The 17553-nt window shown below is 41.0% G+C and overlaps 1 protein-coding gene across 6 annotated transcripts in view; it reads left to right on the plus strand.

Annotated features, from left to right (window-relative positions):
* MADD (MAP kinase activating death domain) overlaps positions 1-17553 on the plus strand; it is a 67839-nt gene that overhangs the window by 10495 nt on the left and 39791 nt on the right. For 3 of the 6 annotated variants that reach the window (XM_035550191.2, XM_050711059.1, XM_035550188.2), the window contains exons 2-11: positions 1752-1941; positions 5291-5905; positions 8573-8876; positions 9218-9349; positions 10550-10663; positions 11387-11467; positions 14078-14256; positions 14838-15073; positions 15585-15741; positions 16751-16854. In XM_035550191.2, coding sequence (XP_035406084.1) covers positions 1880-1941; positions 5291-5905; positions 8573-8876; positions 9218-9349; positions 10550-10663; positions 11387-11467; positions 14078-14256; positions 14838-15073; positions 15585-15741; positions 16751-16854 — 1984 coding nt within the window. In that variant the 5' untranslated portion in view covers positions 1752-1879. Of the gene's footprint in view, positions 1-1751; positions 1942-5290; positions 5906-8572; positions 8877-9217; positions 9350-10549; positions 10664-11386; positions 11468-13258; positions 13316-14077; positions 14257-14837; positions 15074-15584; positions 15742-16750; positions 16855-17553 lie in introns of those variants that run through there. The other 3 variants (XM_035550190.2, XM_050711060.1, XM_050711058.1) reach the window with 2 other exon arrangements.

The following is a 17553-nucleotide window of genomic DNA, read 5'->3' on the forward strand; positions in this document are numbered from 1 at the left end:
CTGAAATCCGACTGTGAAGTCTGAAAAAATATTTGGGGGTGGAGGGGATGTGTTAAGATTTCTTTTAATTTTTTTACTCCATAATTAATGCTTTCTAGTATGCATTTCATTTTCAGTAAATATTATACATTCACAGATTTTTCGTGTTATTCTTAATGCTGTTTGGAGGGATAATGAATGAACTTCCCCAACTGTGCCTGAAGTATGAAGGGCTGGAAAAAAAGCTGATGTGTTGCTAGGCTTTGAATGAGGTTATGAATACTGATGGTTACAGTGCCTTTACCTAGCTTTTGGTTGTGAAGTAATGAGAGAAACGTCAAGAAAATTACCTAATTTGACTCAGGCTTTCAGCTTGTTAGTAAATTTGATATACTTTTATACAAATAAAACCTAAGTGTTATGTTGCAGAACTGAAAGGTTTTAGTACAGTAATAATTCTCTGTATTCTATGATAGCCTTAGGAGGTAAAGATAAATCGAAATAGAAACCTCGTTATCAGTACACGCCAAAAGACAATCTGTTCATTCTTTTTAAATAAAATATAGCTTTATTAATGTTTTTAGTGGGCTGTTCAGTTAACTTGTAGTACAGTTTGAGAATCTGTACAACATGAGATGTACAAGATCAAGGAAACGGACTAAAGTTGGTGAAAGAAACTTTAGTATGATTTACAAGAAGCACTTCTGCTCAAGCATGCAGTTCTGTATCTTCACAGGAAAAAGTGGTGGGGATTGCAGTCGTTTGGGGCCATGGAGGTCATTAGGTTTGGGAGGGTGAGGTGGATTACATCCAATTTGGCTTCTCTTGGTATTACCCCTTCTTTAGCTATGTTGTTTACCAGACACCTAAAGTTCAGGTTGCAGTTTTTGCTTCAGTTGTGTTTAGCTGCCATTTAAGGCTGTTTTCCCAAGCACTGTGGGAATCCCAGGGGTTTGCCTAGACGACACTTTTGCCTCAAACCATTTCATGAATAGCTCTTAGCCAGTGACAGGCTTGTTTGCTTGTCTGTGGTCATTCTTGTGATCCTCTTGTTTATTGTGTGTTTCATCTTGCTTTGCTTTTGTGGCTACATGTAAACAGTTCCCGTATTACTATTATTTGTTAATAGTAACAAAGCGACAAAACCACCCTGGGTTCCTTTTTATATTTTTGCATTCCATCCCACCTGAGAGGAAATGCCTCGTTCAGTCCCTGCTGCATTTCTGCATGTGGTGCACGCTCTGGATCGTGCCTTTTCTTCATCATCTTGCTCTAACTGCAGTCTCACTTTCTGGTGCCTGTATGTCCTCTGGAAAGCACCTCCTACTTCCACCTTAAGCAAAGTATCAGCTGGCGCTGAGAATAACCCTGTGTTTACTCTTTATTTCCTGTCTTCCCATTAGCAACTCGTACTGTAATTCAGCTTCCCTCCGTAAACTGCATCTTGTTGCTATGTTGAGAGTCAGGCCTTGGTAGAGATTTCTTCCAGCACGTTAACGAGAGCTGCTCATTCTGATGTCTGTGCAGGTTCAGAAAGGATGCGCCAGCTTGGAGTTGGGACTTTCTGAGCATATGCATTGTTTATATGAGCAATTCAAAAAAGGTGAAGTGGAAGTAAATCTCATAGTGTATATTTATACTCATGAACAGAGGGAGGTCTGGGGATGGCCGTAGCTACCCAGAACACAGGCTTTGGGGGAATGTAATTAATACATATCTGTAATTGGTATTCCTGATTGTGCCTTTGACACTTTTGGTTTTCTTGATCATAGGTTGAACTGGCCAGACATTTCAAAGCGAATTGCTCCCCAAGGCACTTGGTCACGGCTGACTGGATAACCGACCGCTGGATCCATGAACAGGAGTTCACTGAGATGACATAGGGAGGGGGTCAAGGACAATGGTGCAGAAAAAGAAGAGCTGCCCTCGGTTACTTGACTACCTTGTTATCATTGGAGCCAGGTAATGGAGAAGATTCTCATCTGTGCTTTTCTGTAGGCAGTAAAGGTGGTGGCGTGGGGGGCAGCACGACAAATAGCCTGGCATCTGTTGATGAGGCCATGCTTTGTGCTGAATAAGAGTTGACTGGAATGTGTGAAAAAAGGGGGTATGTACTTGCCTACGCCACTTTCTGAAGGATACTACTGCAGTCAGAGGTTTTTAATTTGTGGTCTTTAGACCTTTACATGTGTCTGCAAAGGGTGACTAAGAGTAGCCAATTTATATATGACAGATAGCTTGTGAGTCTGAACAACTTTGCTTCCACTGACATCAGGACAGGGTGATTCACAAACTGCAAATACTGAAAGCCACACGGAAGTGAAATGCTAGTTGGGTTTACTTCTCTAGCTTTTGAACTGTAGTCTGTAAACTCACTTTAAAAACAAGTCTGAAACTTACCTTACTTGGCCACTTTTCCTTCTAATACTCATTTGTCCTATTATGAACTACATGAATCCTTTTAATATATTATTCATTTTTTTTAGTCTTAGTAGCCATCAATAAATAAAATGTTGTGCTTGTCTACTTAAACAGCACACACGTCAACCCCATATTTCATATACTCTATATCTAATACACAGATGCTCAGCAGATGTTATTTTTCTATATTCAGAGTTCATGTGGTAACTTTCTGCCGGTTTCTTTAATGGGTGTGTTCCGAAATGTTTGTACTTTCGTTTCTAAATATCAGCATTTTATGTGCATCAGCCTGTTGCTTTATCTCCTACCTTCTTTTCAAAATGCTTTGAGTGCAATATTGAAATAGGCTAAGTGGAGGAAATGAAGTAATTTCCTAAGTAATAACTGTTTTATTATTGTGTCTTCTGGACAGAATAATTCAATAGTTTAATTACTTCTTATTGTCTGTAGAAAAATAACCACGATTTTTCTGTGAGAGTTGGAAAGTAACTAGGTAAAGAAGAGGGAAGAAATGTTAACTGCCTCCTCCAGTGATGCTCACAGTGTCCAATGTCCTCACTTAAGGATTTGCTAGCATCATTTCAGTTTTTTGCTAGGCAACAATAACTAGATTGCTACTGCTTAGAGGTCTGTCGTCTTACTAGGCACTTCAACACGTGCCTCTGATAAGAGATGCAGTTGACTGAAGTAACTTCCACTGCAGGTTCCTTAGGAGCTCCATGTGGCTTTACCATCACATCTCGTTACCACAGCGCACAAGTAGCAATGTCTTCTGGAAGTATTCCTTTTTATTAGATATAATTCTTCTAAGTGTCTGAGAAGACTGTGTCTTTCTGTCTGTAGCTCATATTACTGTAAAGACATGAACTTAGGATATATTAACTGGTACTTTGTTGATGACTTTTTATAACCGTTTATTTCCAAGTAGACTCTTTAAACAGTACCAATATCATTTGATATTTTTCTTAACAGGTGATGCATTAGTGGATACTAATACATAAAAGATTTTAAGGCTCTTATTTTCTTACAATATTTCAGTACTTAACCATTCAGGAAGTATAGATTTTGTTACCAATTTATGTCTTACTAAAGCATGCTTATTTTTAGTTTAGTAAAGTTTTTTGTTTGGAAGAACTATGTTCAGCAGAACTATTTATGCCAGTGATTTTCTTTTGTAAATTAAAAACATTCTATAGCTACTTGTCTGTTTTTTTTGTTCGTTTTGCTTTGTTGGTGCTTTTTTTTTTTTTGCTTGTTTTGCTTTTAAATCCAGCACTTCTCAAATAAGAGAAGAATAAGTTTCATCTGTATTTTGAAATGGGCAAATCTAAAGTATTAAGGTGAGAAAATGTCTCGCATGAGGTCCCTCAGGAGAGTGATGGTAGAGCCAGGGCTCCTGCATCCCATTTAGTATTGTGCTTACTTAAATCCTAATTACTGTAGAAAATGGCAAGAGGACAGACTTTATAGCAAAGGGGTCAAACCAGAGAGAGATTGTTTTGGGAATATTTTTCTTCCCTTGCTTTCTGGTTTTCACATTATTATTTCTCTGGCAGTTATTTGGGTAACTTTCATGGGAAAGTGGTGGTAGGAAAATTAGTTAATGCTTTGAAACAAGCTGTTCTTTGGTGGGAAATCAGGTATAAATAGAGTTGCCTGTCTTTGTGTTCCATTAGTGATTTGCTGTACAAAGATTGGTGAGACACAGTATTAAGTAGGCCTGCGTATGACTATCCAGCTTTTGTAGTAGCTCACACTCCAACTAAAAAAAAAACAAACAACAAACACACACACACATTTGCTAAAACTTTTTAATGACAATTTTACAGGATGAGGTTTTGGGTTCATGGAACTTGTCAAGAACTCTATTGCTAACTTAACGGAAGCCAACGTCATTTAGGGTTAATAAAATCAACAACAGGTCGTAATGTGCTTCACCAAATAAACTAAGATCTTTTTTGTATTACTTGGATCACTTGGTCTGTTGACTCTTTATCTGACTAAAGGCAGCTTTATTTTTGCTGCTTTTGTTTGCTTTCAGCCTCTTCCCACATTCATACTGGAAAAGCATTACCATTCTTGGTTTTTCTTCTACTTTTCAGCTCGTGGTTACAATGCATTTCTGCTGGAATTGTTAAAGCTTATTATATGTTATACATCATCTAACAGTATTGTGTTAGCTGTGTTACACTTCTGTCACAGCTGCTTCCTTTTGTGTAGCCTGGCAAAATCGTGGTGTTGCTTCCATGACTGACATGATGTTTTAACCTGTATCAGGGCCCCCCTTTATTTGCCTTGGCAGGATATTATAATTTATTATTTTCTTAGAAACCTCTCTAGGAACAGTCCAAATGTTATCAGTATGTCTTCCTTATAGGTCAACATAAATTCCAGGGACGTGCAATAGGTGCACAAAGCCCTGCTAGAGGGCTTTCTCTTACACTTTTTCATTTTGTTCATCCACTGAACTTTCATCAGACCGTATATTTGGAGGGGGACAGTGTCTTTCCTACCCAAGTATTCCCCAGAAACCCATGCAGTTAAACTCATTTTGGAAATCAAAGTCAGGGAAACATAGCAATATGTTATTCCCCTGGGAATATCATGCTCCTTGAGTCAAATTTGAATAGAGGGACTCCTTGTTGGGCCTTGGTAACGATGGTGTAGACTTTTATTTAACCTCTCTGCAGTTCCTGGGCTTGTGCTAGTGATTGAGAACTGTGGCTAGTGATTGAGGTGCTGCACTTCCCCTGGATATTAGGTTTGAGGAGAACCAACGATGAAGCTGAACTTGCAGGCCCCTGACATGTCATTAGGGAGATACCAAAGATTTTATCAACGTTAATCACGTAAGCGTGTGTTGTTTTTTCTGTTTGTTTGTTTTTTGTAGGCAGCCAAGCAGTGATAGTGTTGCTCAGACTCCTGAGCTGCTCCGACGTTATCCTCTAGAAGATCACGTGGACTTTCCTCTACCGCCCGACGTTGTGTTCTTTTGCCAGCCAGAAGGATGCCTGAGTGTGCGGCAGAAACGCATGAGCTTCCGTGATGACACTTCTTTCGTCTTCACACTCACAGACAAGGATACAGGTGTCATTCGCTATGGAATCTGTGTCAACTTCTACCGCTCCTTCCAGAAGCGAGTACTTAAGGAGAAGGGAGAAGGCACAGGAGGACATCGAGCTCGTGAGGGACAGAAAATCACCAAATCTGGGGATGTGTCTGCACCCCAAGAGGATGTGGGCACTGAGAGTTCAGAGAGTGGTTCTTCGCTGCAGGTTCCAAGTACAGCGTCTACCCCAGATGTGAATCGATCACCACGCAGTAAGCGGCTGGCCAAAGGCAGCCATCGCTCTCGGAACAGCACCCTGACTTCTCTGTGCATCCTCAGTCACTATCCCTTCTTTTCCACCTTCCGTGAATGTTTGTACACCCTCAAGAGACTTGTGGACTGCTGTAGTGAAAGACTGTTGGGCAAGAAATTGGGGATTCCTCGTGGAGTGCAGAGGTATGTTGAGGGGGGAGAAAACTTTTTCCTCCCACTGTTTTTTTCCAGTTGTCAAATTGTCATGGCAAATTGTCTCCATAGGTGTAGCTGCAGAAATTGGTGGTTGATCTTTTTGCTGTTTTAACCCAGAATCACACTAGGAAAGGGAAATTTTTGTGATGATTTGTGTAAAACTTCTCTGTCTGGTTCTGTCTCCTGGTATGATTTTAATTTTTGATATGCCTGTGGAGGCACTGCTAACAACTGACTGAACATGATCTTTGTGAAACTGAGCACTGATGCTGCGATTGTTGCTTTGGTGTATAAGCTCCGTGGCAGTGCGTGTCAGGGCTAGTGGTTCTCTGGCAGATTAGAAACAGTTGAGAAATGGCAGGGAGAATTTCAACTTGGGGCCAGAGGGAAATGATGAAAGTATTTTTCATAAGCTCATTAAACACAATCTGAACTTCAGCATGGGAGAGAGCAGACTAGAGAAGCAGGAATGGCTGAAGGAGATCAAAGTACAAGGTCTGAAGAAGAGAGAGAATAGGAAACGAAGGAGCTGACTATGAAGCATATGGGAATGGAGGTTTGCAACAGCAAATTAAATAGGATCTTGGTATTTTTTTTATGTAATTTGGTAATCTTACATATCTGCTATTATAATGCTGGGTATGTAACAAAAGCTGTTGCACTGTAGGGTACAGAAGGACCAAGGTCTTTATGTGTAACAGTCATGGATGTATATTTGTATTGTACCTGACACCTACATGCCAGGAAGATATTTTTCCTTTCCAATACATGAACTAATAAGAGCAAATATAAAACGAGTCTCTGGAGAAAGAGGGAATTACCTTACTATGAAGAGGGATTGAGCTGTGAGATAGCTCTTAATGTGAGTTTGTAGCTTGGTATGCTCCAGCTTAAACATCTCAAAACCAAAAATTGACAGGACATCTGACACTTGCATCTTTGTATGCTTTTTATGAAAGAGGAAGTCTGCCCCTTTTCAGAGAGTGGTGACCTGCTTGTTGGGTTCCTGCCCCAGAACAGCTCTAGGAGATTGTGCTGGGCTTGTGTCAATTCCTGCATTAACAGATCTATCACCTGAATCCACTGACGGTGAGGAAAAAATGTTTCTCTCAGAACAAAAAATGTTTTTTTAATGGAAGTATGCTTTAAGGGAGCTTATTTCATCACTTGGTTTAGTCTAATCTTTTCTGAGGCAGAAAAGAGCTAAATTTCATGACTTTCAACTCTGTGAACTCAACTGAATTTTGAAAGGAGAGCTGATGCATTCCAGTGTTTGAGTGGCATGTAGTATTTTAAAAAATTGCTGTTGTTGACCATAATTCTTAGAGTTAAGAGGAGAAGAACTGAGTGACAGATGAGGAAGGCAAGAGGAGGGGGCTAAGCATCCATCAGGGGGACGAGTAAAGCTGCTGGTTTGAATTACTGTGTGGTTTGCAAGCTGTGACCTGGAAAAGTAGAGTGGTTTTGAAGTGGTGGCAGAATAAAAATGCCAGCTTACAGCTTGCAGAAGGTTGAGTGTGCCTGTTAACAACTTAATGTCCTGTGCGTTACGAGTGGCTGAGGGAGGAGCAGAGGATGGGAAGCAGCACAGTTTCTGAGAGGTGTATCAGTCAGCGTAATCTCAAATTGCTGTTGTTTTGACCCCTCCAAAATTCTGTAATTTTTTGTTCTTTATGAGGTCTCCAGTGTCATCCTTTTTTCTTCCTTTTTTTTTTTTTTTTTTAATTTGAGCCATTTGAGCTCTAGTTTGAGCCATCCCATTCTAACAGACCTATCACAGTAACCAAAAATATTTATCAGGCTGAAATTTGTGCCCAGTGGCTCTAGCAGGTTCCCAGCCATCATGCATACTGTGCTACAGCATTAAGGGATCAAATGGGCTATCCACGTTGCTTCCCTTGTCAGATCCAGTTTCAAGTTTTGAAGCACTGAAGGCTTGAGCAATGCCGTACATGCTTTTTGGCCAGCCTGCCTTTGAGCTGGAAGTTTGCAGATTGCTAGCTTAATGCATAGAAAAATGTCTGCTTGTTTTGCTAAGGTACCTATATGCTTCCCAGACAACTTTCAGAAATTTATATTCTCAGCTGAAATGCAGCCACTTCTGCTGTGGGTCGTTCAGCTTGTCAGAATGATAAAATGCAATTTAAGAGAGGATGTAAAAATATTTTATGATGCCAAAACACCTAAGAGATCTTGGTGCGGCATATTTTTATTATCTCAAGTTATTATTTCATATTCTTGAAAAAGTTTGTAGAACTGCTGGAAGCAATCCTACAGTCAACTGGGCTGCAGCATTTCTGGATAAGATACGAGAGTATCCCAGTTGCAGGCTGAATTTCAAGCACCAGGGCAATGCAGGATGTGTCTTCAGAGATCTGGACCTTACCAGATCGTTTAAATGAATGAATGACCTCTCGGACCAATGTGGCATACTTGTGTTGACTTCTGCCTCAGAAAGATCTAATCTTCCCCACAGCTGTTGTTTCAGCAAGGTTAAATCCCTGTCTTCCCTTCCCTTGAGTGGCCAAACATGTTAGCTGCATCATTTAATTCTTGGTGACTCTTCCCTTTCCCTTGAAGAGCCATGCAACCCTGAAGAGGAATGGCTGTCAAATGAAGCTGTGGAGTGTTAATCTTCTTGTTCTCCACGTGCAGGGACACAATGTGGCGGATTTTCACAGGCTCCCTCCTTGTGGAGGAGAAGTCCAGTGCATTGCTGCACGACTTGCGTGAGATTGAGGCCTGGATATACAGGCTGCTGCGTTCGCCGATGCCCGTCGCTGGTCAGAAGCGGGTGGATGTGGAAGTCTTGCCACATGAGTTGCAGCCAGCTTTGACTTTTGCTCTTCCTGATCCATCCCGCTTCACCTTGGTGGATTTTCCATTGCATCTGCCTTTGGAGTTGCTGGGAGTGGATGCCTGTCTGCAGGTGCTGACCTGCATCCTTCTGGAGCACAAGGTAGGAAGGGAAGAGTTGATCTTTGATAGGTAGGTAGGAAGCTCTGCCTTCTCCAAAGCCAGGGTAGGCTGGATGTGTGGAAGGGCTGTCTACTGCATTCTTTGGGATCAGTTTGTCTGGAGGCGGGAAGGAATAGCTCCTTCTGAGGTTCCTGTTTCGAAGAGTTTTGATCTTGTAGTAAAAAGCACCTCAAGTTTGCTTTCAGACAGATTAGTTGAAGGGTTGTCCAGTTCACAGCTGTTAAAACAGAGTCCTGCAGGCTGTGATATTTGTATGCCCCTGGGGGGAGTACCAGAAGAGAAGGGTTGCTGCAGTGCTAATGTGAGTTTCTGTGGTTGCAGGTTGTATTGCAGTCCCGAGATTATAACGCTCTCTCCATGTCTGTGATGGCCTTTGTGGCTATGATCTACCCCTTAGAATATATGTTTCCAGTGATCCCTCTGCTTCCCACCTGCATGGCGTCTGCAGAACAGGTACGTATTTTGCCTTCATTAGTCTTTTGCAAAGGATGTTTCTGTGATGTCTCAAACAGATAGAAGCAGTCCTTGTTTCTTTCCCCATGCTTTCTCAGGGGCTGTAACACGCCTTGCAAAGAATGTTTTTTGAGCACCACCAACTATTTAAATTGTAGGTAACACCTTTTACGTAGAACATACTCAAAGCCTGCTTAGTGAATAGTGTGATTCAAAGCAGTACCTTAAAAGCAATGGACTGAAAGGCCCTAGATCTACAATACTATGGCAAGAATTTACTCTTCCCCTCCTTGTCCTCCTAACTGAATATTAAGGTTTGTTGGGGAGGGTTCATAGTAGTTAAGGAATCTTGAGGGCTATTGATTCAGAATTTAGAAACTACTGCCTGCAGTTTATTTTCCTCAGAAGTATGAAATGTCAAGTTACTTCATCTGGAAGCCTGGGTTTCATAATAGTCAGCTCTGCAGGAGCTCATTATTTTCCTTGGAAAGATAGAATTGAGGCCATATTATTAATTCAGTGCTATCCTGCAAATGATGCTGCAGGTTTGTTTTTCCCCTTGCGGGTAACCAGGTGTTCTAGATTTAAAGGATAACTTAACCTCCGAAACAGCGGATCTCAGGCTGCTATGTGGCTTATTGATTTAAACCTTTTCCCTCTGCTGATCCTCAGAAACAACAAGAATTTCTTCGTAGATGCTTTTTACACAAACGTGTGGAAAACCTATTTGTTAGGCTTCCTAGAGATGGTAAAGCCCTTTAAGCCTAATGACGTTTTTTCAACAGCACAGTCTTGGTTTGAGCCAAGGGTGTATTCATCTGCTACTTTCTGCTTCTCCAGTTAGGCTTTTACTCTGAACATCTTTTTTTCTTCGTCCATGACATAGCAAGCTATTAGTTGAGCGATTTTTTTTTTTCCTTAGAGCCATGCAGCCACATAAAAGTACATCCCTGGCAGAAAAACCACTGATTTTCTTCTAGATGAGAATTGAAGCTCTTGGAGCAGGAGTGGTTTTTTTTTGGTTGTTTGTTTGTTTTGAAATGCTTCTATTGTGTGGAGTTAGTGACTTATTTATCAAAGCCTTGTGTGTTTTCTCTTCTGATGTAAACCTACTGTATTGTTATTTATTAAAAAAAAAAAAAAGAATATGGTGATATCAAATTCCGATCTTGTCCTTTTTAAGATGTCTGTCTCTCTCAGTTGCTTCTAGCCCCTACACCTTATATCATTGGTGTTCCAGCAAGTTTCTTCCTTTACAAACTGGATTTTAAAATGCCTGATGATGTATGGCTTATTGACCTGGATACCAATAAGGTAAGTGATACCCATAAGGACTTTTGGCTTTGTTTCCAGGGAACTGTGCACTTTCATCAGTGTGCATACAGAGAATTTAAGAATGTCTATGCTTATAGGCTGGCCTCAGTCTGCCCCTGTCACTACTGTCCTAAATTTTAGGATTCTGTTTCCTTGCCTCAAAGTCCCCACTTCTTTTATTCATAAGGCATTCTTTTTCAGTTAATCCGTCTGGCTATTTCATAGGAAGATAAATCCTCAATAAATGATAAAGCTGTCTCACTGGGTAACTTGACCATGTCTACTATAGCCCTAGGTAAGAATCTAGGTCTGATAAGAGCCTTGCAGCAGCATTGGTTGTCACGATTCAAATGGGGCCACATATCTTGCTTTCTATTGTGGCATGAGCAAGGCTATTTCAAGGGAAATGTGTTTAACATCTTACACTTAATGGAAATTCTTAAGGATGAGTATAGGTTCATTTAAACTTTCCTTTTTTGTGGTTTATGACAGAGTAATCCTCCCTTGTTTGTGACACTGTAAATACTATTAAATAGTCATAAAGAAGTGAAAATCAAAGTATTGATCCAGGTTGTTTTTGAGTTTTTCATGTGTTTTTTTTTTTTTTTAATTTGATGTTATGACTTTTATCCAGTCTCAGAAGCAGTGGAGATGTAGGGGATTCTGGTTTTGAAATGGCTACAGCTGGGTAACTTTTAGTTTGTTGCTTGTGCTTAATTCCAGGTGATCGTTCCTACAAATGCAGAATCTTTGCCATCACTTCCAGAACCAGAAGCATCAGAGCTGAAAAAGCATCTGAAACAGGTAATAAGCTTTTTGGGAGAAGGACTCAGATTCAGTAGAACTCAGCAGATGTAGTCTTGCACAGCTCTTTTGCTGTACTGGACAAGAATGCAAGTCAGCAAATGTAAAGCAAAAGGTGTTAAAAGCAGGTGTGTATCCTGGCACATCAGATGGATGTGAATGAGGTATCAGGATGCTAGAGTACATGTGTTAAAGAAGGTGCCCCTCGGCCAGTCATGGCAAGGTCTGCTCTGGATGTGGAGGTGGGCTAATCAATAGGGGAAGAAGTTATTGGGATGTTTTCTTCTGAGTCCCCCGAGCACCTCTGTGATTTTCTAACATTGCCTTCTTCTGACAAACCTAAATCTGAGACTTTTATCTAGTTTTAGTTCTTTAGTTTTTCCGAGGAATTCCATGTTCATTTTTGTTGCCTGTTTATCTTCTGCTGTCTCCGCTGCTTCCACTTTTGTAGGGAAGCACAGGACTAGGGATTTTCTGTCAAGGTATTTTAAGACACCACTTACATATGGGTGTCCAGATAGAATATCCCCTCTCTTAGAACAGGGCAACATGTTAAGCTTTAAAAGTGATATTAATTGATACAGATGTTAAGGGTTAGGTATCTAGCTGCTGGCTTTTCTCTCTTAAAGCAGAGAGCTGATTTGGAAAAGCAAGTGATCACTAAGGCCTATGAATGCAGTTAATTTCTTAGCCTAGGGAAAGATAATTCAAAATGCTCTTGGATGCAGTAGATGGTTTTTGTTTCTCACTGTTGTTTGGGGCTAACTTGTTCCTGTTTGGTGCGGAAAGTTCCAGATTCCTCCTTTACATTTGCCATGCAGGCTTAAACTCTGACACAATCCATCTAGCAATGATCATCTTTGTTTCCCCTCCCTTCACAGATCTGTGTGTGAGGTCTGTCTCTTCTTTCAGGTCCTGCTAAGCCATTAATCAGCTTGGGTCATCCTTGCTGATCATGTCAAGCAGGTTTTATCTTTTTATTTCTGTTTTCCTTATGCACGCTGCATGCAGTATCTAAAGGTAAAGTGTATTACTGACCTGATGAGGTCTGCTCTCTCTCCTTGTAGACCTGGAGAGCAAAGTGTGTGATCTCTATGATACCCCAGTACCTGCTGTCAGCACTGATGGAAGCAATGTGTTGCTTGGAGTTTTGTTAGATCTACCTTCCCCTTACTTCTGCCTCACCCCCTTGCAATTTCAGGCACTATTCAGTAAAACTCTCTTACTACAGCAAATTTGAATATCAGAAGAACAAATTGCAATTTCCCTGAACACTTTCTATTTAAAATTGGCAGAGTATTCACCAAAATTCAGTACATCCCTATATATTCCTATGCCCGTTATCATCAAGAGTTGACTATTGGCAGAGGAACAGGAGGGCTACTGGTTGCTTTGCAAAGTAGAGAAGACTAAATTGTGGCCCGTGTCACTAAGGTTAACACCCTTAGTGTCTTAGTGGTCAATGAATTAGGTCTTAGTGTCAATGAATAAAATTCAAGATACCTGATTTTAAACTGCAGTGGAAAGTAATTTGCTGTACCAATAAGGACAGGAACCTTTCCACTCTCCAGAGGAACTGTAGTCGAATGTGGATGTTTGGGGGTGGGGCAGTTAGACCTCTCTCCATGTGCCTATTTTGTCGTCCTTTTTATTTCCTCTTATTTGTGATATTTGGTAGTAATAGATTATTTTTTTTTGTTTCCCCCTCCATCTGTTTCTCTGTGGTCATGTGTTCGTCTTGGCTCTGATGGGCTGCTGATGTTATCATATGATCTTCCATCATGCCTCCAGTGTCTGGTTAGCATGACTGCAATCACTCAGCAACAGCTGCTCACTCCTGACAACAAGGTTCTTTATTTTATTCTTTTCCCCTCAGTTTTCCATTTTACCCTTTTCCTTTGGTGTTTTGATTGTACTTTGTTTTATATGTTTGTTTATTTTTGAAATAAACCAGTGAAGACTCAGTGGGCAAATGGGAGAAATGAAGGAGGTGCAATTTAGGTTGGATCTGGGTGTTAAGGACTGGCTTGCCAGTCATGCTGCTCCAGTGCTTTTTACCGAGGATGTTGTGAGGGTTGAAGAGGATGGTAGCTTTATGGAGAGATTAAGCCCTCATTCAGATGGAAGTGTAGGTTTGCAGGGATAGGTACAGGCAGATGCCTGTGTAAGAGGTGTCTGCACACTGTTGTAGGATATCAAACTCACTGGCTGAACTGCCAAGTTGCAAAGCAAGTTTCAAGGCCTCCAGGTCCCAGTGTGTATTCAAATTACACGTGGGAATAACTCTCAGGTATATTGTACAGAGTGCCATACAAGCAGTGGTCAGATTTGGATTGTCTGTTCTCGTGTCATGAATGAGTCAAAGCAGACTTCCATGCTAACCCTTGGGTAGCTCCAAGACTGTTTCGTCATTAAGGAGATCATTTGGACTGTCCACATAAAAGAGGGCCTGGAGATACTTCTTGACTCAGTGTAGAAGAAAGAGTTTAAGACAAACTAATGGAGCATGCATAATTGTTGTGATTGCCTAGAGGCAGAGTAGCTCTGATCTCACTCTTGTTCCTTGAATAATTTATGGCTGAATGTGTGCATAATGTTGTCCTTTGTTAGGCACTGGCCAGCATGAGTCTGAATACTCAGCCCATTCTTAACCTAGAGAAGTTCCACGAAGGGCAGGAGGTGCCACTCCTGCTGGGAAGACCGCAGAATGATTTGCAGTCTACTCCCTCCACGGAATTCAACCCTCTGATCTATGGAAATGATGTGGACTCTGTGGATGTGGCTACCAGGTGAGGCTGAACAGGAAGGTAGTGTTGAGTCTTCTTAAAGTTTGCACTTGAAGGCAGCACAGACATTGCTCTAAGTCCTGTGATGGAAGCAGGGTCTTCCAGGTTCTACCGCAGGTTCTAGTCTACATAGAAAAAAATAAAAAGAGAAGGAATCACAGCATTTGTATCAGATCCATTAAGTGCATGAATAAAATTATATATCTTGAGGGGTTATTTTGTTCCTTGCATTCTCCTATAGATCATCCCTTTTACCTGGACCAGTCAGTCTGATATTGTATTCTCAGCTTAAATCACAAGCCTTGAATTACAAAAAAAAAAAATGTATCTGGAAACTTAGTCATAACTTAAGCTAGCGGATCCAAGAACACTGTCTCTCCTTGGGTGGGTCTTGGTTTCAAGGTGGTGAATTAAAACTAAGTAATTTCTTGTGTGTGTGCTTTTCTTTTTTTATTTTAAGAAGTTTTCTAAGACAGCTTTTTGTACTAAGTTACCGTTCCCTGAAGGTTTGAAACATTGCCTAATGCATACATTTTAAAGGTTGTGTCTTTTTTATCTGATATATATTCTCTGCTTCTTTTTAGGGTTGCTATGGTGAGATTCTTCAACTCACCAAATGTTTTGCAGGGTTTCCAGATGCATACTCGCACTCTTCGTCTTTTTCCACGACCAGTGGTGGCCTTCCAGGCAAACTCCTTTCTTGCCTCCAGGCCAAAGCAAACACCTTTTGCAGATAAGCTTTCCAGGACACAGGCAGTAGAATATTTTGGAGAATGGTCACTCAACCCTACTAACTATGCTTTTCAAAGAATTCATAACAGTAAGTTTTGGTCTTACATTTCCTGCACTTTTGATGTCTTGTCTCTTAAAATGTAGAGAGATTCTAGGGATGAACTTAGCTTAATGCCATACTATTCATAGAATTGTAGAATATCCCAAGTTGGAAGGGACCCACAAGGATTGAGTCCAACTCCTGGTTTTGCGCAGGATCATGTCAAACCGTATGTTTGAAAGCGTTCTCCAAATGCTTTTTGAACATCTGTATGCTTGGTGCCACAACCACTTCCCTGGGGAGCCTGTTCCAATGCAGCATTCCTGCTGGGTGGGGAAATCCAGTTCAAGGAACATTTTTCTGTTTATATGTATATCGATAGGTTTCTACCAAATTAGCATTGCTGTTAGCCCCTCATTTTTCCAGTTAATTGTTTACTTACAGAGAAGAAGTCTGTCTCTCCCTTTGTGTAAGACTTAGTAAGGAATAGCCTCACTGTGAATGAAGCCTTCAACACAAATAAATGAGTTCAATTAACTCTCCTTTTTTTTTTGTGCAGACATGTTTGACCCAGCACTGATTGGTGACAAACCTAAGTGGTATGCCCACCAGCTGCAGCCCATCCACTATCGTGTCTATGACAGTAATTCACAACTGGCTGAAGCACTGAATGTACCCGTAGAGAAAGAAACAGACTCTGACCCCACTGATGACAGGTTGGTGGGGAACATAACTCTAGCCACATGATAGTTACTTCAAATTATTCTGGGCCTTTCCTCCAACTTCTTGTTTGCAGCCTTTTCCTCTAGCCTTCCATGCTGTTTTATTTCTTCTGTCTGGTCAGAACACTGACATTGAAGTAAACTGTCTTGCTACACTGTCATCATCGTAGCAGCAGTTTATCCCTTTGCTTGTGTTTTCTCAAGCCTTCATTTAACATGATTCTCTATTTGTACTTTGCTGTTTTCCTTTGCTACTTGTATGCCACTTGTCATTTGGTATTTCTTCCCACCCTTACGCTTTTCTCTTCCATGCTGTTCTCTCTCAGGTTATTTGTGTTGCAGTACTACAAGTACTCCCACCCATCCTACCACTCTTTCAAATCTCTAATCAGCACATGGTTATGCAAAGCTTGCTAGTACTACCTACTGCCTGAGACCTTCTTGTATGTTCAGTAAAGTGAGAATAATTTTTTGTTAGTGTGTTTTTGACCATGTTTTCCAGAATTTTTCATCTTGTTTTATTATCCTTCTTTTCTTTTAGCCTATGAGGCCCTCAGGCTTGGAATTGCTTATCTTTTATGTTCTACATACCACCAGTGGTCCTCACAGTGGGATTAATCATTTGTATTAAAAAGGGAGTGGTTTTCCTTTGATCTCCAGTTCTCTTGAAGCTTCTTCCCCCCTCCGGCCCATATTGAGAATTCATATACTACTCCCTGTTCACCTGTAGTTGACCTTGTTAACTTTGCTGGGAGCCTATAAATGTCATACCATTTTGTCTTGTTACCTATCTCAAAATTATTTCATTTGCTCTGACTTTTCATGAAGCTGGCCCCTTGCTCTTGCCAGGATTCTTCTTCTTTTTGTGTGTGGAAACTGTAATATCACAAGATTTTTAAGATGTCCATGAAAACAGTGTGTGCTGATTCACATCTTTGAAATACTGGGCCCTGCTGTTGCTATGCTGCTACCATTCATCTCTCTTTTTTACCTGTTGTGGCAGTGGCAGTGACAGTGTTGACTATGACGACTCAAGTTCCTCCTATTCCTCCCTTGGTGACTTTGTCAGTGAGATGATGAAATGTGACATTAATGGCGATACTCCAAGTGAGTAACTTTGAGCTTCATTTTCACAGTGTCCACATAGGTTCCTCTTCCCCATTCATCTGCACTGAGGGGGGAAATGCCTCCCCTGAGTCTCTTAATCAGAGCAAAGTATTGTTCCATTGTAGTGTTGCTCTGAGGAAAAAGAGCATACTCCTTCAATTTCCAGTGGTAGGCTGAAGAAAGACCTTGTTTCTGCTTATGTACAGTGCCCTCCAAAGGACACTGGGAGGAAGAAGAACAGAAATAATGTGCTGCTGAACACAAGTGTCTCTCTTGATTTGGAAACAACCTGCCAGTAGATAAGATGCGATATGGGCAGCAGATTATGAACTTTCTCCTGCCCCTGATTTCAGTCCTCAGTGCTGACTTTAATGAGTCACTCCATTCTAGTGGGGACAGAAAAATACATTCTCTGTGGTTTATATGGAGCCTGCAGCATCAGTGTCTCTTTCGAGACTGCGAAATTATTACTCTTTTCAATAAACCAAATACAGGAATGCCGATGCATTTCCTATATCCCAAGGGCAAGAGATAACAATCATAAGTTCCAACAAGGGAAGTTCTGCCTGGACCCAAGGCAAAGCTCTCCGTAGTGAGCATAGTTAAACAGGTTCCGAGGGTCAAAGTGGAGTTTCAAGCCTTTGAGTCTTACATAACTCAGTGGACAAGATCTGAGCAATCTGCTCTAATTTTCATAGA

This window comes from Cygnus atratus, chromosome 5, assembly GCF_013377495.2.
Source record: "Cygnus atratus isolate AKBS03 ecotype Queensland, Australia chromosome 5, CAtr_DNAZoo_HiC_assembly, whole genome shotgun sequence".
NCBI lineage: Eukaryota > Metazoa > Chordata > Aves > Anseriformes > Anatidae > Cygnus > Cygnus atratus.